Here is a 10,799-nt window from a genome sequence, read left to right on the forward strand (position 1 = left end):
TTATATGCTTCACTGAAAAGTTTAATAAAATGTCAATTTAGAATACATATATAGAATATTAAGGAAGTATCTTCTAAGTCATGGAAAATTTGCTGATAGCTATATTAGGCAAAACCAATTCACATCATACACAAATACACTTTGGTTTCTTTTACTACATATGCATTCAAGACCACCAGACAAATTTACTTTTTTTTTTTTTTTTTTGGAGACAAAGTCTCCTTCCATCAACAAGGCTGGAATGCAGTGACACAATCTTGGCTCACTGCAACCTCCACCTCCTGGGTTCAAGCAATTCTCATGCCTCAGCCTCTGGAGTAGCTGAGACTACAGGCTGGCTCCACCATGCCCAGCTAATTTTTGTATTTTTACAGGGTTTCCCCATGTTGCCCCAACTAGGCCTGAGCTCCTTGTCTCAACTGATCCTCCCTCCTTGGCCTCCCAAAGTGCTGATTATCTTTGCTAGTTCTAAAATGTGTTGTTTTCTTACTACTGTTATTTGAGTTCCGTATATATTTTAAGTAGTAATGCCATGTCAAGTGTATTGCTTGCAAATATTTTCTCCCAGATTGTCTCTTCACTTTGTCAACTGTTTCCTTCGCTGTGCAGAAGCATTTTAGTTTGATGTAATCTTATTTGTCTATTCTTGCTTTTGTTGCCTAAGCTTGGGGGATTAAATCCAAAAATTCACTGCTTGGACCAACCAAAACTGTTTTCTTCTTGTATCATATTTTCACAATTTCAGGTCTTATATTTAAGTCTTTAATCCATTTTTAGTTGATTTTTATAGATGGAGCAGGATAAAGGTCCAATTTCATTCTTCTGCATGTGGATATCCTGTTTCCCAGCACCCATTATTGAAAAGACTGTCCTTTCCCCCATTGTGTGTTCTTGGCCCCTTTGTCAAAAATCAATTGACTGTAAATGTGTGGATTCATTTTTGAATTCTCCATTGGTCAATGTCTATTTTTATGCCAGTACCATGCTGTTTTGATTACAATGGCTTTGCAATATAGTTTGAAGTCAGGTAATGTGATGCCTCCAGTTTTTTTCTTTTTATTTATTTATTTTTTTTAATGGAGTCTTGCTGTGTCTCCAGGCTGGAGTACAGTGGTGTGATCTCAGCTCACTGCAATCTCTGCCTCCTGGGTTCAAGTCATTTTCCTGCCTCAGCCTCCTGAGTAGCTAGGACTACAGGCATGCACCACCACATCCAGCTAATTTTTGTTTTTTTTTTTTTAGTAGAGACAAGGTTTCACCATGTTGGCCAGGATGGTCTCAATCTCTTGTCCTCATGATCCACCCAACTCAGCCTCCCAAAGTGCCGAGATTACAGGCATGAGCCACCACACCCAGCCTTCCAGTTTTCTTCTTTTTGCTCAAGATTGTCTTAGCTATTCAGAGGTTTTTGTAGTGCCATATGAATTTTAGAATTTCTTTTTCTACTTCTGTATAAAAGGGCATAATGGAATCTTGATAAGGATTGTATGGAATCTGTAGATTGCTTTGGGTAATATGAACACTTTAACACTAATTAATTCTTCCAATCCATGAACATGGAATATCTTCCTATTTATTTGTGTCTTCTTCAATTTCTTTTATCAATAGTTTATCATTTTCAGTCTACAGATTTTTCACACCCTTGATTAAATTTATTCCTAAGTATTTACTTTTTTGTAAATATTATAAATGGGATTATTTTCTTGATTTCTTTCTCTGATAGTTCATTGTTAGTGTACTGAAATGCTACTAGTTTTTTTGTTGTTGTTGTTGTTGTTGTTGTTTGAGACAGAGTCTTACTCTGTCGCCCAAGCTGGAGTGCAGTGGTGCGAACTCAGCTCACTGCAACCTCTGCCTCCTGGGTTCAAGCAATTCTCCTGCCTCAGCCTCCTAAGTAGTTAGGACTAGAGGTGCTCACCACCTTGCCCAGCTAATTTTTGTATTTTTAGTAGAGATGAGGTTTCATCATGTTGGCCAGACTGGTCTCAAACACCTGGCTTCAAGTGATTTAGCCACCTTAGCCTCCCAAAGTGCTGGGATTACAGGCATGAGCCACCACACCTGGCCAGAAATGCTACCAGTTTTTATATTGCTTTGGTATCCTGTAACTTTAATGTATCCATTTATTAGTTCTAACAGATTTTTTGAGGGGCCTTTAGGCTTTTATATTTACAAGATTACATCATCAGCAAACAGCAACAATTTCACTATTTCCTTTCCTGTTTGGATGCCTTTTATTTATCTTCCTTTATTGCTCTGGCAAAGACTTCTGATACTATATTAAATAAACATAGTGAGAATGGTCATTCTTGTCTAAGGAAAAAAGCTTTCAGCCTTACCATTGAATATAATATAATCTATAGGCTTGTCATATATGCCTTTATTGTATTGAGGTACATTCCTTCTATACCTAATTTGTTGCAAGTTTTTATCATGAAAGGACATTAAATTTGGTTGAATGCTTTTCTGCATCTAACAAGATGATATGATTTTTGTCCATAATTCTGTTAATGTGGTATGTCACGTTTGTAGATTTGCATATGTTGAAACATCCTTGCATCCATAGGATAAGTCTCATTTAATCACGGTAAATCATTCTTTTAATGTGCTATTGACTTTAGTTTGCTAGTATTTTGCTGGGGATTTTTACATCTATGTTCTTCTGAGATAATGGCTTGTAATTTTCTTTTCTTGTAATATCCAGGTCTGGCTTTGATGTCAAGGTAATGTTGACCTCATTAAAAAGCTTTAGGGCCAGGTGCAGTGGCTCTCGCCTATAATCTCACCACTTTGGGAGGCCAAGGTGGCCAGATCATTTGAGGTCAGGAGTTTGAGACCAGCCTGGCCAACACGGTGAAACCCTGTCTCTACTGAAAATACAAAAATTAGCTGGGCACAGTGGCAGGCACCTGTAATCCCAGCTACTTGGGAGACTGAGGCAGGAGAATCACTTGAACCCAGGAGGCAGAGGTAGCAGTGAGCCGAGATCATGCCACTGCACTCCTGCCTAGGTGACAGAGTAAGAGCCTACCAAAAAAAAGAAAGAAAGAGATAAAGATTTAGACGTATTTCCTCCTTTTCTATTTTCAGAAGAGTTTAAGAAGGATTGGTATTAGTTTTCCTTGAAATGTTTGGTAGAATTTACTGGTGAAGCCATCAGGTCCTGGAATTTGTTTTGATGGGAGACTTTTACTTTTTTTACTCGATCTCTTTGTTAATGGTCTGTTTAGATTTTGCATTTTTTCTCGATCCACTGTTGGTAGGCTATATGTGTCTAGGGATTTCTCCATTTATTCTAGGTTATCCAATCCATTGGCATGTAACTGTTCATACTAATCTCTTACAGTGCTTTGTATTTCTGTGGTATCAGCTGTAATGTCTCCTCTTTTGTTTCTGATTTTATTTTAGCTTTCTTTATTCTTAGTATAGCTAAGGTTTTGATTTTATATTTTCAAAAAACCAATGATTGATTTGATTTTGTTGATTTTTAATTTTTTTTAGTCTTTGTTTCATTTATTTCTGCTGTTTATTATTTATTTCCTTCTGATAACTGTAAGTTAGTTTATTCTTTTTTGTTGTAGGCATTTATTGCTATGCATTTCCCTCTTAAATCTGCTTTTGATGCCTTCTATCAGTTTTGTTGTAGTTCCATTTTTGTTTTCTTCAACACATTTTTAAATTACTCTTCTGATTTCTTCTTTGACCCATTGGTTGTTTGTAGCATATTAATTTCCACATATCTGTTAATTTTCAATATTTCTCCTGTTACTCATAATAGAAAAACTGTCTTCATTAAATGATAGCTCCTCATTCTCCTCTCTTCCAAACTCCAGGAAACTGCTGTTCTACGTTCTACTTTCTACCATGTATTTGACTATTCTAGTTACTTCATGCAAGTGGAACCATACAATATTTGTCCTTTTGTGACTGGCTTATTTCACTTCATGTGTTTTCAAGGTTTGACTATGTTGTAGCATGTAGCAGAATTCCATTCTTTTTAAAGACTGAATAATATTCCATTGTACCTAATACCACATTTTGTTTATTCATCATCAATGGACGTTAGGGTAGTTTTCACTTTTCATTATTAGGAAGAAAGCTGTTATAAAAATGGGTATACAAATATCTGTTTAAGTCTCTACTTTCAACTCTTTTGGGTATATACCTGGAAGGAGAATTGCTGGATCATATGATAATTCTGTTTAATTTGGAAGGAAACTACCAGTTTTCTACAGTAGTCACACAATTTTACATTCCCATCAGCAATGCAAAAGGGTTCTAATTTCTCCACATCCTTATCAATACTTTTGTTATTGTCCATCTTTTCTATCATAAACATTCTAGTGGTTGTGAAAGAGATTGTGGTTTTGAGCTGCATCCTCATGATTAGCGATGTTAAGCATCTTTTCATGTGCTTATTGGCTATTTGTAGATCTTTTAAGAAACATCTATTCAAGTTTGTCTTAGTCCATTTTTCACTCTATAACAAAATACCTTAGACTGGGTAAATTATAAAGAACAGAAACTTATTTTTCACTGTTCTGGAGGCTGGAAATCCAAGACTAAGGCACTATTAAGCTCATTGTCCAGTGAGGGTCTGATCTCTTATTTCAAGATGGTACCTTGAACACTGTGTCTTCCAGAAGAGAGGAACACTGTGTTCTCACATGACAAAAGACAGAATAGTTAAAAAAAAAAAAAAAAAGAGAGAGAGAGAGAGACAAACTGTCTCCATCAAGCCCTTTTATAAGGGCATCTAATCCCATTTACAAGGAAGGAGGCTTCATGTCCTGTTGAGATTCACTTGGGGTGGCTAGCAAAATATTACAGAAAATATTAGGGAAAGTTATAGATTAGTCTCAAACCTTTTGGAAGGCCAAAAGGTTTTACTGGGACAGACCAAAGGTGGCAGGTCCATTAAGTTAGGGAGAAGGTAGGGACGATAAGAGGCTTTCTTAGTTGTTTACCCCACATCCCCTTGTCTCTACTCTGTTTACTCATGTCAACTTTGTGCTGGATGGTCCTCTCAGGGGGAGATCAAAGGGGATCTGGCCCAGAACCTAAAGCTTTTATCATTCATATAACCACTCTTTTAACCATGTTAATTATCCACAAGTGTGTTGACTTAGAACCTCTGTTATGAAATCTTTTACTAAATAAATGTAATGACAGAGAGGGAGTCTTTGTCAATTGGCTGCAGTTCACCCTCTGAAAGCAGCTGACAACCATCCCACTTGAATCACTGTAATGGTGTGAGAGTGCATTTATTCATCTGTCGTTGAGTCAGGGTCTGCAGGCCAAACTTCTACAGGTGGTGATCAACGTCTTAATGGTCTAATCACCTCCTAAAGGCCCCACCTCCTAATGCTATTACATTGGAAACATCTGTATTTTGGAGTGGACACAAACTATAGCAAAATCTTTTGCCCATTTTTGTATTGGGTTGTTGGTCTTTTTGTTGTTGAGTTTTGGGAATTCTTTTTATTTTCTGGATATTATCCTCTTATCAAATATATGACTGTCCAATATTTTCTATCTTTTGGTTGTCTTTTTTTTTTTTTTTGAGACGAATACTTGGTCTATTGACCAGGATGGAGTGCAGTGGAGCAATATTGGCTCACTGTGAACTCCGCTTCCTGGGTTTAAGCAATTCTCCTGCCTCAGCCTCCTGAGTAGCTGGTATTACAGGTGCCCGCCACCACACCCAGCTAATTTTTGTATTTTTAGAAGAGATGGGATTTCACCATGTTGGCCAGATTGGACTCAAACTCCTGACCTCAAGTGATCCACCTGCCTCAGCCTCCCAAAGTGCTGGGATTACAGGCTTGAGCCACTGTGCCTCACCAGTTATTTTTTTCACTCTCTTGATAGTGTCCTCTGAAGCAAAAAAAAAAAAAAAGTTTTAAATTTGGTAAAGTATAATTTGTCTTTTGTTACCTGTGCTTTTGGTGTCATAACCAAGAAATTATTGTCAAACTCAATGTTATGAATCTTTATGTTTCCTTTTAAGAGTTTTATAGCTTTAGCTATAGGACTTTGATATAGTTTGAGTTAATTTTTGTATACAGCTGTGAAAGAAAAACAGATCTTAGGACCCCCAAAATCACTAAGCCAAGGGAAAAGTCAAGTCGGGAACTATGTCAGGCAAACCTGCCTCCCATTTTATTCCTAAATAAAATTGCTACCAAGATAAAAAGGTACATACCTCCCTCACAATTTGTCCAAAAGGAAATTCCTTGTGGACAAAGGGCAGACAGAACTCAAAGTCATCCCTCTGAGACTCACTTGAGACAGATGCATATCTAATTGCTTCCTCTGTTCTATTGTTTATAGAAAAATGCAGATTCACTGAGTCAGACTAAATTGTACATTCAGTGGAAGGCTGATCAAGGACTCAAAAGGATCAAGGACTCTCTTATCTACTTCTGACCTGAAAGCCCCCTCTTCAAGTTGTCCTGCCTCATTAGACCAAATCAATGTATATCTTATACATATTGATTGATGTCTCCCGTCTTCCTAACATATATAAATGCAAGATGTGTCCCAACTACCCTGGACATGTCATCAGGACCTCTTGAGGCTGTGTCATGGGTACATCCTTAACCTTGGCAAAACGAACTTTCTAAATCAACTGAAACCTGTTTCAGATATTTCAGATTCACACAGTCTAAGATAAGGTTCTAACTTCATTCGTTTGCATGTGGATATCCAGTTTACCCAGCACCATTTAGTGAAAAAAAACAAAACAAAACAAAAAACTAACTGTTGCTAATTTAATGGTCTTGGCACTCTAAAAATTGTTTGAAAATATGTGTGGATTTCAAGGCTTTCTATTTTACTCCATGTCTGTTCTATAGTTTTCAGTATTTATAAGTACAGTTGTTTTATAACCTATTTCTGATCATTCAGATATCTAAAAATCACTGTAGGTCTGTTTTTCTTGGTTCATGGTCTCATGGTGCCTTATTTCCTTGTGTGCTTGGTGACCTTTGACTGATTTCTGCTTGCTGTCCTCAAAAAGTCATTGATGGGAATTCCTTAAAGCCTAAACTAAAGACATCTTCCTCTACAGAAGATTTATATTTTTTTCTTCCTGGTATTTGAAGGCACTAGAATATATAACAAATTCACAGTTTAAGGTTGCGGGACCACCCAACAATATGTCTCAGGTTACAAATCCACATGAGAGGTGTATTGGGCCAAAATGTTTTTCAACAGGGCTTATTCCTTTTCATTTTCTCCTCTGTTCCACTGAGCACCAAGATATCCTTCCCTGAATTCTCTTAGACATGTGTTCACCTCCAGTTCACCCTCCTATTCATCTCCCACCCTTTGATGGATCAAACCCTTTGGCTCTACCTCAAATAATTCTCTATCATTCTGACCTTTTAGCCAGGACAGATGCCTGGAATAAAAGATTAAAAAGAGAAAAACAGAAGTGTATTAGTCTGTATACCTCATGTATACATTGAAAATACCAGGGAAAATGAGTGTATCTCAAAGAGGTGGCTTAGAATTCAGGCTTAAATACCATGTTTCACTGAAACGAAAGAAGGGTATGTGGGAGGCAAGTTATGGGGAGGTGACCAGGAAAAGCAGGGTATATGAAGAGTAAGGTTGTTAGCCAGGTGCAGAGGCTCAAGCCTATAATCCCAGCACTTTGAGGGGCCAAAGCGAGCAGATCACTTGAGGTCAGGAGTCCGAGACCAGACTGGCCAACATGGTGAAACCCTTTACTAAAAATATAAAAATTAGCCGGGTGTGGTGGTGCAGTCCTGTAATCCCAGCTACTTGGGAGGCTGAGACAGGAGAATTGCTTGAACCCAGGAGGCAGAGGTTGCAATGACTCGAGATTGCACCACTGCACTCCAGCTTGGACAACAGAGCTAGGCTTTATCTCAAAAAAAAAAAAAAAAAGGTTTGTTATGCAGATTTCAGGTGGTGCCTTCTCCATCTTGAGCCTAGGAGTTTGAGACCAGCCTGGGCATGGCAAGAACCTATCTCTTAAAAAAAAAATTAGCTGTGTATGCTGGCATGCACCTGTAGTTCCAGCTACTAGGGATGCTGAGGTGGGAGGAACACTTGAGCCTGGTAGGTTGATCATGCCACTGCAGTCCAGTCTGGGTGACAGAGCGAGATCCTGTCTCAAAATAAATGAATAAATAAGACTATTATTTTTTTTTCCAATGTGGATTATTGCTCTGTCGCCCAAGCTGGAGTGCAATGGTACACTCTAAGCTCACTGCATCTTCCACCTCCTGGTTTCAAGTGATTCTCCTGCCTCAGCCTCCCAAATAGCTGGGACTACAGGCATGTGTCACAATGTCCGGCTAATTTTTTTTTTTGTATTTTTAGTAGAGACAGGGTTTTGTCATGTTGGCCAGGCTGGTCTTGAACTCTTGACCTCAAGTAATCTGCCTGCCTCTGCCTCCCAAAGTGCTAGGATTACAGGCATGAGCCGCTGTGCTCAGTCATGGAATTTTATCTAACAGAAATAGGCACCACAATCTATTTGCTCAAACTATGAAGGCATTCACCATGCCATTAATAGCTGTATTTGTCTCCTTGTTCCCTCATTAGTAAGCTCTTAGAACCGGTCCATATCTAAAACATAGGCACTGAATAACTGGCTGCTGAATTAATCAGTGAACAAAGGTTAATGTGATGTTGCCTTCATTCTCAATTACATTTCAGCCTAAATCTGGAAGAGCAGATGCAAATCAGGACAGATCTGCAATGTTTTTACACACATATATAATGTGCTTGCTACAAATCTATTATTAGCCTGAGAGGACTGGCCATAAAAAATTATATGTAATTGATGCTCAAAATATCCTAATAAATTATATAGGATATACAAACACCTAAAATTAAATATGTAAAATGAGAAAAATCCTAGTGGTTTTAATTTGAGGGAGCAAGTGGGAAAAAAGGTGTTTCTGTAAGTTAGAAAGAGAATTTTACCGTACTAAAAAAAAAGAAAAGGAATGGCACAGGCTTCTGGTTAATAAGGAAACGTTAGACAGAGGAGGAGCCTTCTAAGGAACATTTTGGAAGTCTGACAGAGTTTTTGAGATGAGGTGCGAGAAACTCCAGGGACATTTGGTCTTAAGACATATGCGATTAGTAGGGTTTCTGTTCTGACGTTTTTTCTTTTCTTTTTTTCTTTTAAGACGGAGTCTCACTCTGTCACCCAGGCTGGAGTGCAGTCGCGTGCAATCTCTCGGCTCACTGCAATCTCTGGGCTCACTGCAATCTCTGGGCTCACTGCAATCTCTGCCTCCCGGGTTCAAGCGATTCTCCTGCCTCAGCCTCCTGAGTAGCTGTGGCTACAGGCACACGCCAACACCCCCGGCTAACTTGTGTATTTTTAGTAGAGACGGTGTTTCGCCATATTGGCCAGGCTGGTCTTGAACTCCTGACCTCAGGTGATCCGCCCGCCTCGGCCTCCCAAAATGCTGGGATTACAAGCCTGAGCCATTGTATCCAGGCCTGTTCTGATCATTTTTTTCAGGTAGTCGAGGAAGACAATTAAATTGAATTACACTTAGGCTAACGTTGCTGGACTATTTCTTAAGCCAAAAATAGTATGCAGCAGTACGATTTCTATGATTCCAGTGTGAAACACAATTCGTAACAACTCTTTTAACGTTTTCTCCAGCAACAGACACAAGTCTTAAACGTAGAAAAAAATGGCGTTCTCTTAGAGGATTTTTCTCAAAACTAGCACTTTTCGAGAACAAATGTTAGAGCTGAACTCCTATGTCCGCCCTCCCCATTTGTGCCCCTTAGCTTTGGGCCCAGCTGGAGACCCCTGGTGCTCCAGGGTCGCCCGGCGGGTCCCGACCCTCACCTGCATGATGTGTTGCTCTGCCCTTCACGAGCCCACGTCGTCGCGTAGCTGGCGAGGCGTCACGGATTGAGATTAGCAGACTCCTCCAGGCAGGAAGGGCGCCCGCTTCAGGCTGGGCGGTTTCGAGTACCCGCCGGAGGAGAGAGAGAGGCGAACAAGGACTTGTTACGCATGTGCGGGAGGGGCAGCTTGGTTGCCAGGCAATGCAGAGGCCTAACACAGGGGATGGTTGTGGGTACTTGACGTGCCAGGTCCTGGGGCATCTATCCCCAGCACTGCCTTTCCTGTTTGCTGTGTGGTGCTGGTCGTGACATTCCTGGGGAACTTTTTCCTCCACCACCTCCATTGAATCAACCGATTGTTTCAGAGCCTCTTGCACCCTTGAAACCCTGAGACCTGCCTTCACGGAGAAATAACAAACTCCTGGGGTGGAGAATCCTTCAGAGGAGGCGTTCTAAACCAGGGATCCATGGACTATTTACTTTTTGTTTTTGAGACAGGATCTTGCTCTGTCACACAGGCTGGAGTGAAGTGCTGGAAACACTGCTCACAGCAGCTCAACCTCCAGGGATCAAGCAATCCTCCTGTCTCAGCCTCCCAAGTAGTTGGGATCAGAGATGCATGTGCCACCACACCAGCTAATTTTTTTTTTATTTTTTGTAGAGACGTGGGTTTCACATGTTGCCTAGACTGATTTTGAAGTCCTGGGCTCAAGTGATCCACCCACCTCAGCCTTCCAAAGTGCTGGGATTACAGGCATGAGCCACCACTTAGCCCATACACTATATTTGGATATGTTTTAGGAAATATCTTGCCCCCAGCCCCTAAGTGTACACATAATTTCGTTGTATGTGTACATTTTTTCTGAAATTAAGAGCTACAACTTTCACTAGATACTTAAATGGGACTGCAGGCTCCCCAACTTTATCTTAAAAATCTACCGCTC

General features: G+C 39.8%; 1 protein-coding gene across 1 annotated transcript in view; it reads right to left on the minus strand.

Moving 5' to 3' along the window:
* Positions 1 to 9,995, minus strand: part of PDCL2 (phosducin like 2) — a 42,589-nt gene extending 32,594 nt beyond the window's left edge. The window contains exon 1 of the mRNA XM_012441084.2: positions 9,854 to 9,995. Coding sequence (XP_012296507.2) covers positions 9,854 to 9,859 — 6 coding nt within the window. The 5' untranslated portion in view covers positions 9,860 to 9,995. The remainder of the gene's footprint in view (positions 1 to 9,853) is intronic.
* Positions 9,996 to 10,799: the final 804 nt, after the last annotated feature.

Source organism: Aotus nancymaae, unplaced genomic scaffold (genome assembly GCF_030222135.1).
Source record: "Aotus nancymaae isolate 86718 unplaced genomic scaffold, 86718_ANA_hifiasm-v0.15.2.pri h1tg000006l, whole genome shotgun sequence".
Taxonomy (NCBI): Eukaryota; Metazoa; Chordata; class Mammalia; order Primates; family Aotidae; genus Aotus; species Aotus nancymaae.